Source organism: Puntigrus tetrazona, chromosome 9, assembly GCF_018831695.1.
Source record: "Puntigrus tetrazona isolate hp1 chromosome 9, ASM1883169v1, whole genome shotgun sequence".
NCBI classification, from domain to species: domain Eukaryota; kingdom Metazoa; phylum Chordata; class Actinopteri; order Cypriniformes; family Cyprinidae; genus Puntigrus; species Puntigrus tetrazona.
In genome coordinates, this window is record NC_056707.1 from 13,070,185 (window position 1) to 13,091,239 (window position 21,055).

At 40.8% G+C, this 21,055-nt stretch overlaps 1 protein-coding gene across 2 annotated transcripts in view; it reads left to right on the forward strand.

Moving 5' to 3' along the window:
- The window catches only part of tmeff2a (transmembrane protein with EGF-like and two follistatin-like domains 2a), a 54,450-nt gene extending 34,292 nt beyond the window's left edge, over positions 1 to 20,158 (forward strand). Inside the window, exons 5-10 of one of the 2 annotated variants that reach the window (XM_043249689.1) lie at positions 7,407 to 7,503; positions 16,225 to 16,373; positions 16,695 to 16,754; positions 16,859 to 16,982; positions 17,878 to 18,036; positions 19,736 to 20,158. In XM_043249689.1, the coding sequence (XP_043105624.1) occupies positions 7,407 to 7,503; positions 16,225 to 16,373; positions 16,695 to 16,754; positions 16,859 to 16,982; positions 17,878 to 18,036; positions 19,736 to 19,832 (686 nt within the window). In that variant the 3' untranslated portion in view covers positions 19,833 to 20,158. Of the gene's footprint in view, positions 1 to 7,403; positions 7,504 to 16,224; positions 16,374 to 16,694; positions 16,755 to 16,858; positions 16,983 to 17,877; positions 18,037 to 19,735 lie in introns of both variants that reach the window. The other variant, XM_043249688.1, reaches the window with a different exon arrangement.
- The last annotated feature ends 897 nt before the right edge of the window (positions 20,159 to 21,055 follow it).

The following is a 21,055-nucleotide window of genomic DNA, read 5'->3' on the forward strand; positions in this document are numbered from 1 at the left end:
AAATACCCATCATAACAGCAGTCTCCAGCTCCCAAATTACTGGAACCAGCTAAGCCTGAAGTCCTCTGAGACAAACCTCGGTGTTTGAAATGTAAACATCTAAGGGCTTGGTTGTTTATAGAGCTTTCAATTCTTAAAGGCTCATTTATCCTGGGATGCATCTGCAAAATCCGCTGAGGTTGTTGGTTTGTTTGACTGTCTTTGAATAGAAAGTGTAAAAGAGCAAAGAGGAGCTCCGCTGGGCTTGAGTCTGGAGTTTGTGCTGGAGCTGGAGGTGTTTTGGAATGGAAAAGATGTTCACATTTCTTTGTTTTTGATGCCCGTAACATGGCAGGGCTTATTTTTGGCTAGAAGCGTAAGTGTTGAGTACATTTTAGCATCTGTTGTCCAGTTTCATAAGACGTTTGCAGCGGGATTAAGAAACTACCAGTGATTTCTGGCTTGGATCCTGTTTAAACGTATTTTTGAGTTTTGTGTGATAGTGGTTAGCTCTAAATACAGGTGCCACTGGGGTCTAAAGTGATACTGCGTTGTGTGGGAGAAATATGTGAGTGCATTCACGTTCAGGGGCGTAATGTCCCCCCACATTTTCGTATTAGAAAACCGGTTCAGGACAGAGAGAGTGAGACAGGGACAAGCAGCAGTCCCTTAATTTGTTCAAAAATTATTCTCGGAAATTTTGTTGATCATAGTAGTAGCCTACTATTCTTTGTGGCAAAATGTATTATTACAATTACCTTTATTCATTCCTGGATTTTCAGTCACCTAGTTCCTCAACATAAAAAATGAATAGAAATATTTTCTCCAATTTTCTGCCCAGTAAGTTACAGTAATGCTAATGTACCTGGATAGTGGAAGACTGACTACTCGCGTGTCTCAACCAGTCAGCACTAAAACAAGTGTTAGAAAAATAGAAAAAGAATACAGAACGCTAGAGGGTCCATTTTAAGTAAAAAGAAAAGAAGTGGCAGAATAAAAATAGAAAAAGGAGTGCAAGTGCTATAGGGTCACTTTTTTTCAAATGAAATTAAAAAAAGTACAAGCAGATAAAATAGATATAGATGGAAGAAATGTGTTTTTAGCCATTTCTTGAAAATGTCTTGCTTTAAAGAAAATAACAATCATTTTAAAGAATTGTTGATAAAAGCATATGCATATGTTGTACATATACATGCACAAGATAAATTATGTTTTTAAATAATTTATTTTTAAGGATTTTTTTATGTACATTTTAGTTGATGTTTGTAAGCTTAGCTTAAAAGAATAGCTTCTTTTAGCTTTTTAAACAGTTCATTTTTAAGGCTCTTTTTATTTACTTTTTTTCCTTTGACATTTAGTCAATTTATTTTTAAAACCGTTTCTTTTAAGGCTCTTTTTGTTGAATGTATAAATCATTTCTTTGTTTAAGGATCTTTTTAGATTCTTGTTAGTATCTTTTTTATATAATTTCTTTTCACAACTTTTATGTATTTCTTTTACTGTATATGTATACTGTATTTTAATTAGCGTCATTTAAGGCTTTTTTTACTGTTTAGCTTAGGTATATATTTTAAAATCTACATTTTTAAACGTCTTTTAATTGTTTGTAATGTACCTTTTAGTCAAGGTACCTTCAAGTCGATTCGCTCCATAAGCTTCTCCTCAGTGACGTGAGATTGCTAAGTAGGAAAATCTCTTGTGAAAATGCTTTCATTTGTTTTCATTTGCTTTTCATTTGTGCATTGGCTGTTGGGTGTTACAAGGTCCCTGGTGGGCACGTGTTGTTAAAGGCCAATATCTAAATTTGGTTTAGGTCTCTGAGCAATGAATCCATATTCCTTTGAGTTGAGAAATGACCTTTAACTTGAAACAGAAAAACAGAAAAACTAGTTGTTGTTCTACTGAGGTGGAAAATCTCACGTCGTCCTTACTAAATCTTTCATCGTCAAATGAGTTCATAAGATCCGCTTCAGGGAAAATAACATTGCTCTTTTATAAATAGACAATCAGAACAAAGTGAATGAAACATAGCATTTTTATGTAAGAGAACATATTAAACTAGTTCTGTCGTATTTTATGCAGTCCTCTCTGGAATAGCCTTTAGCAGCTAGCTCTTGTTTACCAGCAGCTTGCTTTGCTCTACTGATTTGGATCTCTTTTAAAGATCAGCGGGTAAAACTGGAGTGAAAGATTGGCACAGTGGTGCCAGTGGGATTAGCGGGGCTCGATGGCAAAGACTGGCACCCACGGTGCTGGAACGTTTCAGCTGCTCTCTGTGCCACCCCACGGTGTCTGGGAGTTTAGATGGAAAGACAAGGCGCCAGGATCTTGCGGCTCGGACAGTCACAGTCCACTGCAGCAGGGAATGTGCTAGAAGAAAAGAAAATTTAATGAGGGACATAAACTGTGTAATATTTTAACTGTGTAACTCATAAAACATAAAATGTTTTATTTCCGTCATTAAAAAGATGTTAATAAGTGGGCTTGGGTAAAATGGACTACATGTTTATCAATAACAATGTTTTCATTCCCAAGCTTCCTATATCTTACGTAAAGAATTTAGGATTACAATATAATTTACTGTTATTATTTTTTTTATTTTAGTTTTTTGTATATTGCAATATTTTATGTAGCTATCGAATATTCAGCTTTTCCATTTTCATTTTCATCTATTTCCTTGCCTTCGTCTAATACTTCATTCAAGTTAATATTTAAAAACACTAATGCTTTAATAACACTGTTTAATGCACTATTAAAAATAAAGGTTTCTGCAGTGATGCCATAGAAAATACATTCTGGGTTCACCGTGGAACCCTAAAAACTTTATTTAGTGTATTTATTAGTGTAATGAACATTTCGATAATCCAAAGAACCTCTTTTTTTACTGTTAGGAAACTATTGGTCAATTCATGAATGGTTCTTCATGGAACCATAAATGGAAATAAAGATTTTTTTTTTTTTTTATGTAAATCTCTGTCTAAATTCCCTAGCATTTAAGACAATTGATTTTAGTTCAATTGTGTTATTTTTCAACACAGACGTTTATGAAAGAGTTAAATCTAGCAGAAATCTGCAGGGAGCCTATCTGTCTTCAAAGCCTCAAAACTCAGCAGGCTTTTTCCACAGTTAAGAAATCCTTACAAAATGCTTTTATTTTTAATCTGGGGCATCTTAGACTCTAATATGAGACTGTGGTTTAGGGAAGGTCATTCGGTGGGTAAAGCACTAGTTGCTGTGGCCACTAATGCGAATGTTCATTTCATCCTCGATCCTGGTCAGATCCCCTCATCAAGGCCAGCTTCTTAGCTTGCAGAAAGTGACACTTTATTGACTGCCCATCGACCGCTTAGCTGCTGGAGATGTTTTTTTCTGTCTCTTTCTCTGTCCCTTTGTTTTTTGTCTCTCTCAGTCTATGTCTCTCATTCTTCATCTGTTTTCGATGGCTTTCCATCATTGTCATGTTTACTTTGTTGTTTTGTTTCTTTCATTCTTTCTCCGCGCAACATACCACAAACTCCATTTGATGTGTTCCTCTCATTTCCCATCATCCTCAACTCTTCATCTCTTTTCCTTCTTTCCCCTGCACTCTTCTTCCATTATATATCTGAGAGCGTTTCCATCACTAGTGTTATTATGGGTGCTATCAAGGGCAGATCATAGTCAGAGCCGGAGATCAGCACACGTGTTAGTTTGTTTGTGAATGAAAGAGACTCTGAACCTCACAGCACTTCTCATGGGAGAATAATGGAGAGCTTTAGAAGTGATACAGCTGTATCAAATGCTAGTGAAATGGTGCTTACATATTGGGTGTACATCTAATATACAGTATATGTGATTCAGTCGTAAGAGTTTTCTAAGTGGTACGTTAAATATCTGTGTTTATTTTACATGGTTGACCCACAGTTGCAGTGTAATGACCCAGAGTGAAACCGATTCGAAGATCTTCTGCTGGGGCTTTTAGCGCTCAATGGAAGACTTTCAGCGAGCAGCACTTAATCTGGTCAAAGCTGGAAAAAATGAAGTTTTAAGCCCTAATTCCTTTCCTAATTCTTCTTCCCTAATCCCTCGAAGAAGGGCAGCCCGTTTTGGGCCTCCTTTCCTGAATTTCACACATTGGCTCTTACTTCTCTTGCCAATTCAAACCCTCATCTGGCTTTCAAAGCGCTCTCCAAAAGCTGTCAACCAGTGGAAGGAAAGGGCCTCGGGAGCACTCCACAAAATTAGACACCTTCACTCTGTGCCACTGTCGTCAGTGGATTGCTGTAATTACATGCGCAAATGGGTCATTGGCAAGGTCTTCTATGCTGTCAGGTGTGGATATAAGAGGCAAAGTGCCAAAGGGTTTTTTATGACATGCTTTTTTCAATGGCGCTGGGACACTCAAACAGCCTTATTTGTGTGAAGTAGGCTTTAATGGACCCAGTGTGGCGAAGGCTTAGCTGATGACCACATGATTAAGGCACTGAGAGCCTTGGACCATATTATGGGACAAGTTTGCAGGTCATATGTCAAAATAGACATCCTTACTAAATGTTTAGACATTATTTTAAGGATTTAAAAAATATATGTTAGAGTACCCAACTGTAAAATTGTCCATCTAAATCATGAGTTATCAAGTCATCAGACAGTAAAATATGTTACCAACAATTGTGTGTGTGTGTGTGTGTGTGTGTGTGTGTGTGTGTGTGTGTGTGTGTGTGTGTGTGTATGTAGAGCCTTTTAGATTGAGCTGTAGGCGATTACTAAAGCACATCCCTAATTTTGTGGCACACACACTGGGTGACAAACAGTGCACCACATTAAAAGTTATATAAGCAATATGTTGAAACAGAACACCCATAGAACTATTTCATGAAATGTAGAAATCATTGGCAGAAAAAAAAATGTCACATTACTGCAATACAAAAGGAAGAACAAAGCAATTTCCATCACTCTGGAGATTGTCTTGAGAAAGTAAGATGATTTTGTGGCTCATGCGTAAAACTTTAATGTCACATTCACCATGTAGAAGCGGCATCATTAGCTCGTGGAGATCAGTGGAAATCCAAAGATCCTCTTACAGGCTATCATCTTTCCTCTGTAAGCATTATGCTCTCTACATTCTCTATTGATTCAAAGATGTAATGTGTCCTCTCCATCTGTGGAGATTCACTTGACCTTTGTGTCCCTTAAGAGCTCAGCGTATTCTTGTGTGGTGGCATCTCTTCTGGGAGTTATGGATGCAGGCTTTTTTTTTCATTGTTTTGTTTGTTTTTTTATTGTAGGCTAATACAATGTTGCATTATAGTAACATTGTATCTTAAAAAAGCAAAATAATGTACATGATATAATTTGACCTTTTGGAGTCCAGGGAGAGCTTTCTCATTATTCTCTTTGTTTACGCAACTGTGATGTTGAAAACCCCTTCCATTTCACAAATGGTGTGTGTGTGTGTGTTAATCCGAGCTGCTTTTCACTAGATGATCCTGGAGTTACAGTATCATCCATTCAGTGCATTGTGTGCATTGCGATAAATACCACTCGAAAGAATCAAGTGGTATTCTTTTCCATCTCATGCTCATGTATGAAACAATATCATTTATTTCAGGGAAACAAAACAATGTACTCTGCAGAACAATTATGCTTTTAGGAAAAGCTAAGGTATTGAACAAAAAAAATTATATACGATGCTTCTCATGCACTCATTCGCACAACAAAATTAAATCTTTTCGTTTAGTTCTATTTTCGCTTCACATGCGATCTCAGTTCATACACAGCTTCTCTGACCCAGACTGGAATGTTACTCTCATTCTTGCTACATATTTGTTGTGAAGGTCAGTTTCCATACACTGTGCAGGAGATGGGTGGCTTCATTCATCATCTGTCTGACAGCCCATGTTGTGCCCTAAATCCACCCCCACCTTTCTCCTTAGTTTCTGCACAAGTAGGTTTGTCCCATTAAGAGCCATTTTCTTGGACACTCACCATCTGTCTTCTGCTTATTTGAGTATCTCCTTTCCTTCCACCATTTACAGCAAACCCTATTCCTCTATTCTCAGTGTGTGCTCAGATTGAATGTTTTATAACCTTAAATGCTTTCGCGTTATGCATGTAAAGCACTTTTGAAGATTCTTCATCAACAAAACAACAACAAAAAGGCTTCTGATTTCTATAGATATTATTCATTACAAAAAAAAGAAAAAACATATATAACCCAATCATTGACCTTTGTTTTTTGCATGCAGCGTGGATATTCACAAGCAGGGTCAGAAGCAGGATCTTTTTGGCAGCGGTTGCAGATGAAACGGGGGGGAGGGGTTGGCGATCGACTGCGTTTCTGGTCAGGGAAAATCGATTTAGAGGGTCCGTCAAACTGGGAGATGGAGATAACTGTTACTGCCCCCTTCCCTCTGACACGTTTCTCATTTCCACACCCTTGGGTCCATCCGGACACACTTCAGAGAGAAGAGATCTGCTTATGATGCCGGACACGAGATATGTTTAGAGCAAAGCTTGATCTATGCATGCTTGTAAAATTTATGTTTGTTTTTGAGTCTTTGAATTCAAAACACTGATTTGTTCTTCAACAAGTGGTAAGAGTGAGGTATTGAATCATTCACTTACATTTTGATTCATCTAAAATAATAACTCCAAGACAAAACGCATAACTATAATTGCATTATTCACTCAACATATGTTGTTGAGAAAAATGATTGATTCAGCAATGAGACACAGTAGTTGATTCTGTAGCTGTTTTCATTTTGACCTTAATATTCAGGACAACAGCACTCTCATGTGATATTGCTCAAATAATACACTGAGATGAAAGTTTAGATTTGCTTTTGTCATCTACACTAAAATGAAAGAAAAGCGACTAAAAACACATGTGACCTAAACATTGTTCTCTGCACAGAAATGCAGTATATTTTATTTGTTCCTGTTCTATCTTTTCTTACTTGCATCTGCCTTCCTTTTTTTTTCTCATCTCTCCTTCTTTGCGGTCTAAGTTTTAAAAATAGCACCTCATAATGGAGGGTCAGGATCCAAAGGGGAACGATGATCCTCCGAGGAGGAGACGTAATTTAAATTCCACGGCATACGGGATTGCTTTTCCCCGTCCACTGATGAGGGCAGATATGCGATAGCAAGGGGCTTTAAGCTTCGGCTCCTGGGAAGCCTCTATCGCCGGGGAGCAGGAGCGGCAAATCAGAAATCATCATGATGAAATGAGGGGCGAGGCTGAGGAAAGATCAGTGGGGGATTTGAACTTCTCATGAGAGCCAGAGACAAAGACTGAATGAGAATTATGTCTGTCCTCTGTCTGTTTGTGTGGGAGAAAGAGACAGAGAGAAACGGACTGTGATTGCCAGCTCATCTTGACGCAAGTAATATTTGTCAGACCTTTGGTAGCTGATGCTGTCTTGTCTCGTCTTTATGTATTCAAGCAGGGAATGAGGGCTCGGCGGAGAATGGACAGAAGGAGACGTCCACCTGTGACATTTGCCAGTTTGGGGCAGAGTGTGATGTGGATGCTGAAGATGTTTGGTAAGCACAAAAACAGCCTGTAGGAAAACTAATATCACAGAAACGTAATAGGAAAAAAAAAAGATGCCATATTTTTTTTCATGCGTGTTTGTGATTTAAATATAAGTTGGTTAATTTAAATGGACGGTTCACCCAAAAATTGATAATGTCACTATTTTCTCACCCACATGTCATTCCAGAACTGTGTGACTTTTTATTCTTGGCAAAACACTAAAGTAGTTAATTTTAAGAGAGATCACACTGCTTTATTTAATATGATAGAGGCAGATGGGGACAAAAAAGGAGCTGTATTTGAGGATCAGGCTGAAATTTAAGTCATTATTCAGTAAATGATTGCCTTTAAAGTCTTCCTTGATAGCCATTGTCTTTATTTCTCATTTGCAATTCTCTTATGCTCAGCAAGGCTGCATTAATCTGAAGAAAAATACATTAGAAACAGTATACAAAACTACTGTTGTGAAAAATTATAATAACTGTTTTCTAACATATTTGAATACGTTAAAAAAGTCCATTAGATCAGGTTTCATGAGTCACATGATCCTTCAGAAATCACTTGCTAAAAACCATTTCTTATAAAATCTTTGTGGAAACTGTGATACAGATTTTCAGGATTCTTTGATGGCAGCATTTATTTCAAATAGGAGTATTTTAACATTATAAATGTCTTTCCTGCCAATTTTGGTCAATTTAAATAATCCGTGCAGAATAAAAATATCAATTTCTTTAAACAGAAATCTTTTTTTCAAATCTGTTCCTTTTTACTCTGGTCAGTAACAGACACATTGTTTTAGATTGATTGGTGCTGTCATAGCATGATATGAAATATGGGACACTGGGTCAATATGGTATATTTCACATATCTTAGTTCTTTTAATATGAACTTTAAGAACTTGCTCATAATAAATGAACAAGAAACAAGGCCAATTATGACAGTTTCATCATTGCTGATGAATGGCCGCTTAGCTCCAACGCTCCAGCAATGAGAACTCATTAATATTCAATAAAAAATCTCGGCATCCACTTTGTTCTTCTGGCAACATCTTCATGCTATATTCAATGAGAAACGGTTATCATTTCTAGCGAATCTGTTTGAGTTGTAAACATGTGAAAAAATCATGACTCACATGATATATTTAAAATCCACCCGTGGATGTGGAAAGGAGGCTTTCGTTGCCCTGGGCATCAGTGAACAGCTCAAACTGCCAGCAAGAGTGAAGGAGACTACCCTTTAATCTTAATAGAAGAAGGCCTCTCTTCCTCCCTCCTGCCTATCTCTCTCAGGGCGTCTGAAGGGAATTACATGTCGGCCTTGGCAAAGACAGCCTGTAGATTCACTAAAGATTCAGCAAGCACTGGCTGGAGAGCCGTGGTGTTTGGAGGCATCAGAATGAAACAGCCCGGCCTCTCCCTCCTCAGAGATATCAGCACGATTTGAGGCATTTATGCCTGAGTCGTAGGGATGGTCCCATGACAGGCCCCTCGTTCTGATACACTTGACTGCAGATGACTCACTCACCTCACTGTTCCTCTACCAAAAACACTCTACCTCTCTCTGCAACCCTTTTTTTTTTGTCTCGCTCCATTTTCCCATCTTCCTGCGTCATTTGAAAGGATTACTGGAGAAAAAAATGAGATGAGCGATTATAAATAAAATCAATGCTATAAGCTGCATTAATAACATGTCTGTGTGTGTTTGTGCACTGATTGTGTGTAGCGACAAGCAAAGGATTTGTTTGGCTGTTGTGTAGGGCCTTAGTCATTGGGTTTGTGTAATAAATAGAGAGAGCAGAAGACAGAAGTAATATTGATTTCAGTAAAGCTGCTAAAATAGGACGCGTACGATACCTTGTGTGGAATAATCCGTTTCAATTACACTGAAATGTTTACAATTCTATTTTTAATATGGACTCAGTTGTTTATTATTTCTAATCAACATTTCTCACTCCTTTGAGTTTGTTGCAATGCATTCTTGGAATGTCTGGAATTAGGGCTGAATTTGGTCAGTATTAACGATACACAGTATATGAACAGAGATATGCTCACACATAGATACAATAATCTGATTACGGTTGACCTCTGTTGGTGCACTGTTCCTTAGCCTATAGATAGGAAGACGGATAGTCAGTTTTAGTTATCATTTTAGGGTGTTTTAAGTTTGCAGACAGAAAAACAGGAATCGCAATATGGCCTAATGTGATTATTAAAATTCAAAAGGCTATGATTTAATTAAGTTAATGTGAACACTGCGCATTTAAAGTCAAGGCACAGCCCTATTGTGGATAGTTCTAAGAGTGCATATTATACCTTCTTTTTTTTTTGAGAGCAGCTGAAAGTAGTAAAGCGTATAAGTAATAAGACTGGTTTATATTTAAATGTTATGTATTATGTATACATTCTTGTTATTTTGGTTGCACACAATGAAGTATATCAACGTAAACTTTAGAAAAAAGCCAAAAACTCATCATCTGTTCTCACCAAACTACCACAGATACAAAACAGAGACTTATCCTCAGTGCATACTCTGTCATCATAATCCTGCTACTGAGAGAGAGAGAGAGAGAGAGAGAGAGAGAGAGAGAGAGAGAGAGATTGAAGTGTGTGAGCGAAGAGCAGCCGGACAGACAGGAAGCCCACAGGCCATGCTGGAAAAGTTTAGATAACAGAGAAACCACATGGCTCTTACAAATCAATAAGACATATCCCCTCACTCAACAAGATAAACACACTCGCACACATACAGAGGATACCATACAAACAACCTGATTTTTTAAAGGAAATCTCAACCATTCAGTTAGTCTCACTCACAAAGCCATTATTACTTGATTAGCTATTGGAAAACTTCGATGTGCGTGTGTTCATCTATATGAATGTGTGAATGTGTGAGTGTTTGTGTTGTTGATGCAATGCATTTGCAGTGTGTGTGTGTGTGTGTGTGTGGGTGTGTGCGCAAAGAGAATGTGAGAGGCGACATTAAATATTCATGCTCTCAAGACACATTAGCCTTTATGACCACTACAGACGGTCATACTGGAGAGAAAATGCGTGTGTGTGTGTGTGTGAGCATTACCAGTGCTTCACAATAAATACATCGCAATATCATTGTGCCTGTTTGTTTTTATCTCCAATCCAATGTTCCTGGGGATGTATCTAAATTACTATGCATTACAGATCTCAATTAGCAATGGCAAACTGTCACGGTTGCGCTTTCGCGGGGCGAAGTGCGACACGTAAAATAAACGTAAATGGATTTAATTTCAAAATGGTAACAAAGATACAAAAAGGCAGGCAGGTAGAACAGGCAGGCAGGCAGGCAGGCAGGCAGGCAGAATCAACACAGGGGTATCAACATCGGGTAGGGACCTTGACGCTCGGCCAAACAGAACTCAAAACACAGGACTTAAATACACAGGGTAATTGACGAGACACAGCTGATGACAATAACATAATTAACACAGAGGGAAGGCAGGGCACAGGGAGCACATGGCATGAAACGAAAAAACATAAACACAGAGTCCAGAGATGTGACATTACCCCCCCCTCCCGGAAGGTGCGTCCTCGCACCTAAAGGGTAACAAATGAAAACAAACAAAACCAAAATGACTAGGATTTGGGGATACCGGGTCTTGGGAGGAGGTTCTGGTGGAGGACGGATCCCCAGGAGTGGGCAGGCAGAAGGCAGAAGGGTCCAAGGAGGTGTAGACGGAGGGAGGAGCCAGGGAGGAGACAGGAGGAGTCCGGAGCAGGAGGAGATCCAGAGCCCAGCTATGGTGGTCCAAGGTGGAGCCGACGGAGGGAGGAGCCATGGAGGAGGAGCAGCCATCGACTCCATGGGGCCGACCGACGGTGGCGGAGCAGGTGGAGGAGGAGACCGAGGTGGAGACGGAGAGCCGAAGAGCCAGGGTGACGTCGAGGCGCTGGAGGTCCAAGGCGACGCCGCAGGCTTCGGCGACGACACACGGAGACGGGGACGGGAAGGGCGCGCGGAGCCAGAGCGACTGAGGACTGAGGTGAAGCCGGAGGAAGGAGGAGCCTGACAGAGCCGGTGGGATGGAGGGGCGAGGCAAAGCCGGAGGAGAGGAATCCAGAGGCGACGGATGGTCGACGACAGACCAAGGCGGAGCCGGAGGGACGATGGAGCCTGGTGGAGCTGGTGGACTGACGGACCACGGTGTAGAGGAGGGAGCTAGGAGCCCAGGGGAGCTGACGGGTCTACGGGCCGAGGAGGAGTCTGGGTCTCGGGGCACGACGGTGAGGCGAGGATCGTCCACCCTCGACGGCGATGGAGACCGGCAGACCCGTGGCGAGCTCCGGATGGTGAGCTGAGGATGGCGCGGGGCTGCTGGGATCCATCGATATGGTATGGCAAGGGTGGGAGGGTGGGAGAACTTGAGGCGGCACTGGAGGAGCGCGCGTGGGCGCGGGCACTGGAGGAGGCGCCGCGTGGCGCGGGCACTGGAGGGAGCGCGACGTGGCGCGCGGCACTGGAGGAGCGCACGTGGCGCGGGCACTGGAGGAGCGCCGCGTGGCGCGGGCACTGGAGGAGCGCCGCGTGCGCGCGGGCACTGGAGGAGCGCCGCGTGGCGCCGGGCACTGGAGGAGCGCCGTGGCGCGGGCACAGGAACGGGACAGAGCGCCGCGGCGCGCGGGCACAGGAACGGGACAGCTGGGCGGAACCAGCGGGCTAACGGGGCGGCTGGGCGGAACCAGCGGGCTAACGGGGCGGCTGGGCGGAACCAGCGGGCTAACGGGACGGCTGGGCGGAACCAGCGGGCTAACGGGGCGGCTGGGCGGAACCAGCGGGCTAACGGGGCGGCTGGGCGGAACCAGCGGGCTAACGGGACGGCTGGGCGGAACCAGCGGGCTAACGGGACGGCTGGGCGGAACCAGCGGGCTTACTGGGTAGCTGAACGGGAACAGGAACTCAGGATACAGGGGAGGTGCCCAGTCTAAGTCCAAGTCTACATCATCCAGCTCCCTTTGCAGATCCAGCAGCCCCAGGTGGATGATCAGCTCATCCTCAGCCGATGTGTAGTGGGCGGAGCTCCACTCCGCGCTCTCCTGACAGACGGCTGTCTCCACCGCGGGGAGCTCCGTTGCTGGCTCGCGCACCTGGTCTGACGTATACGGCTCAGGTCCTGTTACGCTCCACGGCTCTGTCGCTCTCTGTGACGATGGGTCCGTGGTCACGCTCGACTCCGCCCCCGTGTCAGCGGTGGGCTCAGGCTGGGGCTCGACCATGCGGTGAAGGGATGGGCTAGGCTCTGGATCTGGAGTGGGGCTGGTGTCGTTGTCCTCAGGCGCAACCATCATTGTTGATTTGCAGGACACCAGCACCCACTCGACGTATCTGGCGAGGCTCTCTCGAGGACGCTCCCGGACAGCTGCGCTTGGCTGGAGGTGTTAAGTCCGCGGAAATAGATTTCGAGCAGAGAGCAGTCCGGGTAGCGGAGTCGTTGGCCAGTTCGAGAATAGTTCGGTGTAGTCCTCGAGAGAGCAATCCCCCTGCTCCAGCAGGCGGATGAGGAAGTTCGGGTCTTTAAACTGGGCAAACATGGCAAAAAACAAAAAATAAGGGGAAAATCGCGCTATTTACTTTTTTATCGGTCCGAGCGTTCTGTCACGGTTGCGCTTTCGCGGGGCGAAGTGCGACACGTAAAATAAACGTAAATGGATTTAATTTCAAAATGGTAACAAAGATACAAAAAGGCAGGCAGGTAGAACAGGCAGGCAGGCAGGCAGGCAGGCAGGCAGAATCAACACAGGGTATCAACATCGGGTAGGGACCTTGACGCTCGGCCAAACAGAACTCAAAACACAGGACTTAAATACACAGGGTAATTGACGAGACACAGCTGATGACAATAACATAATTAACACAGAGGGAAGGCAGGGCACAGGGAGCACATGGCATGAAACGAAAACATAAACACAGAGTCCAGAGATGTGACACAAACAATCAAAGCTGCCCTTGAGTTGACTCCACGCCAGAGTTCAATTCAGTTAACGTCTCTATTTAAAACAGATATTTTTATCTTTTATTTGTAGTCAGTTCGCATTATTCCAGTAGTGCCAGAATACAAAATGACTCCATACATCACCAAAGCTCACTGGCTGGGTGGAAATATTAAAAAAGAACCACATACACAAAAATAATGACAGATTTATAATTATACTGTCGTCTGTTTGCTGCAGCGGGAAGTGACTGCGGACAGCAGTTTAATTGTCATTTCTGCTCAACATGTTCTTACAGTGGAGCAGAGACGACACGTACACACTTTAGAGAGAAACTGCAGCAGAGACACCTGAGCTGAAGATGCAGACCATAAATTCATGTCAACTCTTTTGGGAAATGCTAACATACCAAATACACACGCAGAAGACTGGATGACAGGTTTTTGATTCTCTCGGGCAGAAATGAATGACTGGTTCACACGCAAATGCAGGCTTTGTGTGTTGTCGGTCGCAAATGTCAGAAACTTGGTCTAGGTTTTTGCGTGTCTTTGTTTCCTCAGAAGAGCATCGCCTTTCATCCGTATGCGCATAAGCGCTCATTACCGTCGTTAATGAAGGTATGTGAATAAAAGCGGCCATTAAAATGAGCGAAAGAACATCAAAGTGTTGGAACTCATCATTTCTCATCGTTTGAAATGGACCGTCGTATTATTCTCCACTGATGTGTTCGCGGTGCTTTGGTAGCTAAGCCAGTCTTCTGTGCTAGTCATTAAGCCCCTGAGATGATAGACTCAAGAATGAGCTATAGATTGAAAATCACTGCAGCATCCAGTTCGATCCCGTCCACATTCATTCCTGAGCTTTCCTTTCTAGCTTCACGCTGAGACGAGAAGATGAAAAAACAGACTTTACTCATTACATTTGCAATCTTGACACCCTTATCAACATTTATAGAGCAGACACATCATAAAAACATTGTTGATGTTGGTGTTAATCTGTTTCTAATGGTAATTCATCCAGCCTCAAGCCAAATGGGCAATTATGAATGTCAGTTAATGTTTATGCGAGACTGCCGTTCCCGCTGATGCAGACCTTTTGTAAAAGGGGCCTGTATTTTTTACCATTGTAATCTGTGTATGTCGCGGGGCTGTAGTCTCGCAGGACGCCTGTGAAAACGCTGAGCTTAACACACTCATACATGATGGAGAGGTGTACATTAAAATCGTAATGTTCACCCTTTGCAGAACTGGCTTTTACAAAAGCAATTTTCTTGTAGGCATAAAAACAAGTGTTCGTTTGATTGATTGAATCTACCAGCAACAGAATACGTGAAATACGTAAACTGTCCATTCCTGGCAAGTATGCTGTTTTTTGGGACAAACTTTTGCTGCGCTTTTATATTTTTCTTTGTTAAATTATGTAGAATTATAGTTGAAGAATAGTTTTTTCAGCACTAAATCAGCATATTAGAATGATTTCTGAAGGATTGTCTGAAGACCGGATTAAGGAAGCTTACAATTCAGCTTTGGCATCAATATTTATATTAACATGTATCTGTCGTGACAGCTCTGTGAAAGTTTAGGAGTGTGTTATACATGGCAGTTTTGAGATTTGAACACAAAATACAGGTGGAGCTGGGGAAGGTGAAGGGTTTCTGGAGCGTGCCTCAACTGCTTCAGCAAGCGCTAGCCAAGTATTTGAATGTTGAGCACAAGCTCATTTTTATAATATTTCACAATAATCAAGCATTGCGTTAGTTCTGGTAGATCAGCTAAGTCTCAGCTGATTCAAGTCTACCTAGAAGTATGCAACACCTATCTCAGCGTTCATATACAAGGTCCTAATTACGCTCCTCCTCTCCTCCAGTTAGGTTTTGGCCATCTGATTTTCCTTTGAACCAGACTACTTTAAATGTTTTAATATTAATGATATCTGCAATACATTTATGTTGGTTCTTTTCTATTTACCCCAGAGGGGGGTTATTTTTGGTCTCTCTGCTCGTATCCATACTAGGCTGCATGCATGCACGGGGAGTCCTTTCTCAGAATAAAACCATGCAGCCAGTCCAAACTGTTTACTAATTGTCAATCATCTTTAATGATAGTGGGTCTGACAGAATTCTTTGGTAACTCTTTTTTTGACAGAATTAGTTCTAACGTAGTTGCAAATTGTAGTAGACGATCAAAATAAAGTGTAAGCATTAATTTTACTAAATAGTTAGAATTATTGCATTGGATCTAAAACACTGTAATTTATAATCATGTGTACACAAAGTTAGCATCATGACCCAAATATATACCCAAATAAAATGAAATTAAAACTTGTGGATCACAGCTGAATCGGGAAATCTTTATTTTTTTGTTGTGGTGTAGTGTTTGTATTGAACCCTGCTGTTGGTTTGGCTGACCAGCCTTCTAATCTGCTTTGTGACACTTCTCCGCTCTGTTTCACCCTTCTGTCCCCATCATTTCCAGTCCCCTTTTCCCTGAAATGTTAATTAAAAACTGGTAGAAGGCCCAAAAAAAATGCATTGTTTCGAAAGAGGCCCTGAAAAAACATTAATTGAACAGTGAAGTTTTTGCATCAATATCAGGTGTGAAACACAGAATCCCCTCCAGCAATTACTTTGAGTCCCCAGTTTGCATGTTTGAAGTGTTATTCTTAGCTGACAGCTTGATCAAACAAGGTGTGACACTTGTTTAATGATCTTTTTCATGGTGTTTGATTTGTCAGTAATTGGCATTTACTAAGCTGTTTCTCACGACACAGGTGCGTCTGTAACATCGACTGCTCCCACATCAGTTTTAACCCCGTGTGTGCATCAGACGGCCGTTCCTATGACAACCCCTGCCAGGTAAAAGAGGCGTCGTGTCAGCGCCAGGAACGAATCGAAGTCAAGTTCCTGGGTCACTGTCAGGGTAAGAAAAGCAGATTTACGATTGCTTTACATAATGTATTAATTTCTTACGTTGTTGCATGATGTCTTTTTCCATTCGATTTGCATTTATATAAGACAACAACAGAGAACACATGTACATATGAACGTTATAAATCACTGTTACATAATCAAGTTCATTCATGTTCATATGATCATTAGTCTCTAGAATATAGCAATTTCCCAGATGATATCTTCAAAATGACAATGTACAAATGAAAGGGGGTGTGCGGGGGGGCAATGTTACATTATGTAACCAGCAGATCTGTTCATTTTAGCATTTGAATTTATTTCTATTCTGTAGGCGACATGATTACAGGCACCAAAGCAGGAGATGGACAGTACGCCAGGACAGACTACACGGGTGGGTGTGTTTAATTATAAAAAGTTGTTTTTAATATATTTGTCCTGTGGTTTTGAAGTGCCCTTGACTTTGTGCTGTTCTGACCCACTGTGTTTGAATTATAGAGGAGAAGCCTGAGGTTTCAGAGGTGGCGAGAGGGCTGTACATCCCCTGCCCTGAGCACTATAAGAACTATTGTGTTCACGGAGACTGTGAATATCCCAACATGCTCTCGACACCATCCTGCAGGTACCAGTCATGATGTGTCTGATCACGCCAGCGTATCCTGTCTACAAAAATACATTGTGAATTGGCACCCACCTCTCGTGATTGTGTGTGTAACACTGTGTTACAGATCTTTGTCTCCCCCTAGTGTTCAAGCCAAGAAAGATTGGCCTTGTTTAAAACAAACTAAACTTTTTTTTCAGTTATTATAGTACTGTTGGGATATTATTCTAATTTTTATTTACTGTTTGAATTTATTTGTAGGCCTTTCATTTTAGTTCCATCGAGAAGTTTTAGTACTTTTGTTTTTGTATATATTTTTTTTATTTTTATGGCCTATTTTACTGCTTTATTTAGATACATTTAGTTTCAAAAAAATTCTTGGCAACTAGCTGAAATAACATGTTTACGTTACTTAGATAGATAGATAGATAGATAGATAGATAGATAGATAGATAGATAGATAGATAGATAGATAGATAGATAGATAGATAGATAGATAGATAGATAGATAGATAGATATTTTTTAGAGAATTCAATCTACAACAGTTTTTTTAGATCCAACTAGGACAGAAGAATGTGTTAAACAGGAAAACTGCACACATCAGCTTATTTAAAAAATAACTAGCTGCTCAAGTTGCGAAACTCATATTAAAGTGTCTGAAAAAAAACAAAGTAAAGGGTACTAGAGAGAAATGATAAGACAGGAGAGTCTTTCTGGCAGGTGCTGCAGTAAAACAGCAGGTGTTTCTGAGGAAAGTCTTTGAGAGCTAGAAACACTGCGGTGTGTTTGTGTGTGAACAGAAATATTACAGAGAGAGGAGACTCTTTAAAACAGCCTGAATAAATCCACAGAGGACTAAAACACTCGCATCTAATCTAACAAGGATATAACGCTGTTTCTTCCTCTTTTCTTCAGCTGTCACTCAGGATTCAGCGGCCCACAGTGTGACACTAAGGAGTATAATGTGCTGTACGTGGTGCCTGGCTCTGGAAAGCTCCGCTACGTCCTCATCGCGTCTGTCATTGGGGCTCTGCAGGTGGCCATCATATGTGTAGTGGTGCTGTGTATCACCCGGTGAGTGTAAACACACACACCACAGCATTATATCACACACGTTGTGCTACTGCGAAGCAAAGCAGAGGATAGCTACCTCCTGGGTAGATCGCGCACACTCGCAGCTCTTTATAGAGTGAGAGTTCCTGCCAGCAAGAGTCTGCAGAATAACACACTTTACACTCCGTGAAAGGTCACTGTTGAAGGGTGTGTGTGTGTGTGTGTGTGTGTGTGTGTGTGTGCGGGGCTGCTAGTGAAATCTAAATCGCTGGCAGCACTAAATAACTCACCCATCTACTGTAATATTTTCATTCTTACATCAAAGACCTCAGATCTAGTCGAACAATTAGTCTATATATGCCACCTTTCAAAAGTTAGTGATCAGTAAGATTTAGTTGTTCAAAGAAATAAATATTTTTATTGAGCAAGAACGCTTTAAATTAAACAGAAGCGACTGCAAAGACATTTATAATGTTACAAAATATTTGTATTTCAAACAACTCTTTTAACTGTCCATTCATCAAGGAATCTCATTTGAATTTCCACAAAAACATTAAACAAAAAAGCAGATTAAGTTTTCAATTTCGGTACCAAATCAACATATTAAAACGATTTCTCAAGAAACTAAGCACGAGAATTTTTTTTTTTTTATGTATTAAAGGGTTACTAATGAACATTTTATCATTTAATCATTTACCTCCATATCGTTCGATATGGAACGACGATCCTGTACCTTAATGTCAACATAGTGCCCTTTTGGAGAGCACAGCTGGACACATAATAGAATACGCTGTGCTGTGAAAGCCAAACAGTATTGTTGTAATTTTATAACGTTAGCTTGTAGATGGAGTATTCTGACAATGACAGTCATAAGCCTTACAGTTTTCATCCAAAATATCTTAAACTGTGTCGCAAGGAGCTTTTACAGGTTTGGATTAATGACAACATTTTCATTTCGGGGTGGAGAAACCATTTTTACCATTTTTACCCTATTTATGATCAAATAAGTTCAGCTTTGGGTAAGCATAAAAAACAGTAGTTCTAAAAAGCTTGACATTTCTTGACTAAAGAAAAGTGGACAAATGAGGATTGCATCAAACTTTGGAACCCATCTTTCAGTGTTTGAGCAAATGAATATTCCTCTAAATTCAAATGTTGAGCAAATGTTGTATTGTACCCACTCAGCTCAAAGATTGCTATTTCATTTCATGTTGCTTGTGGCCCAGAAATTACCCACACAAACATATACCTCCCAAAATGATGAATAGTACTTTTGACAAATATGAATCAAATCGTAATAACATTACTTAAAGACTCCAGTCAAAAAGCATTTGTCAGTTTCAATTTGTATGGGCCAGAGTAACATATACATTAGGAATCATTGTTAATTTAGTTTCAGTGTCAGCGTTTATTTATTTATTCTCTTCTCCAGTGAAAGAAGCAGCCCCTTTAGGGCAAAGAGTCTGTGAGCTGTTGTGCTGTTTCAAGTCATATCAGTGGAAAACTGTGATGAATACTGATGCAGAAGAATGCATGAAACATTCCTTTATAAACTTCCAGTCTGCAAACTCTAAATAGCAAGCTATTTTGATAGCAAACGTTTTTTAAGCTCTGAGTTTTTCCTTCCAGGCATTGTTTTGATTCGAAATAACGCAGAGCTGCCTGTTGGAGGCAAGTTACATGTATGCTAAGGGTGTCCTTTCGCTTCCTTCCTCGGTAGGAAGTGCCCGCGGACCAACAGAATCAACCGACAGAAGCAGAACACAATGCACTACAACTCTGAAAACACCCTGCGCGCCTCCACCCGCCTCATTTGAGCCTGTGAGCAGAGAATCATGGGAAACGTAGTTTGAACAGAGGACTGAAAAGAAGAAACTCGCACTCCGTCCCCTGGAGACACTGCATCCTGCTGGATGATGGGATGGAGGGACGGAGGACAACGGTGCAGATATAACGGAGGACGATGGGTTCTACACACGATGCCTTGCACCTGTGGCACAGGACACAAACAGAGAATTTTAGGACACCATGATAGGACAAGTCCTGTTATTTGGTTATGTATGGGTAATATTTCCAATAGTTAATTTGTTTGTCTTGATGGGGTCCTTTTTCTGTAATGTAAATAAATAATTTATATCACAAAGCAGTGTGTTTTTTTATTTATGCTTTTTCTTTTGTGGTTAGTTTTAGGTTTTTCTAGCGAGATGATTCAACAATTCGTTTTGGCTGTTTTTAATGTTTGAGGTCTTGGATCAGAAATATGTACAAACTAAATAAATAATTACAAAAGTTATTCAGCAGATGATCAAAAGTGACAGTAAATACATTTATAATGCTACAAATATTTTATGTCAAAACTAGCGTCTGGAATCTTCTATTTATTCATAAAAACAGTTTTCACAACAAACATTAAGGAAATGTTTTCAGCATTGATAATATACAGTATAATATAAGATAATATACAAAATGTTTCTGTATTTCTGAATGTTTATGATTTCTGAAGAATCGTGTGATACGGAAGGCTGCTTTGCCAGCAGAGGAATAAATTACATTTTGAAATAGAAAAGTTATTTTATACTATAATAATTTTACACAATAGCCTATAACTGTTTTGCTGTATTTTTGATCAAATACATGTGGCATTGATGATGAAAAGCATTAAAAATAATGGGTGTAATTTCAAAATGAACCTCTTATTTTCCTTTAAAATAAGACTCTATTATTTACTAATGCATGTTTATGGCCAGATTTACCCTAGCAACAACAGAAAGGCTATTAAAAAAAAAAAAACAGACAAATGCATAGTGCTGCTTCAAACAAACTTTAACAACAGATGAGACTGTCCATCCTGGATTTTGGGGAAATTAGTTAAAATAGCCAAGACATTATTATTACATTTTCTTTTAAAGTTATAGAGAAAAGTTAGTGACCTCTAAAGGTCATGTAGAGGACTGGACCCTTAGGACTAAGGAATTCCTAACGTTCTTTGTCTGCAGAAGTTCTTCCTACTTCATCCCCAGACCAGTCCAGTGGAGCCCCT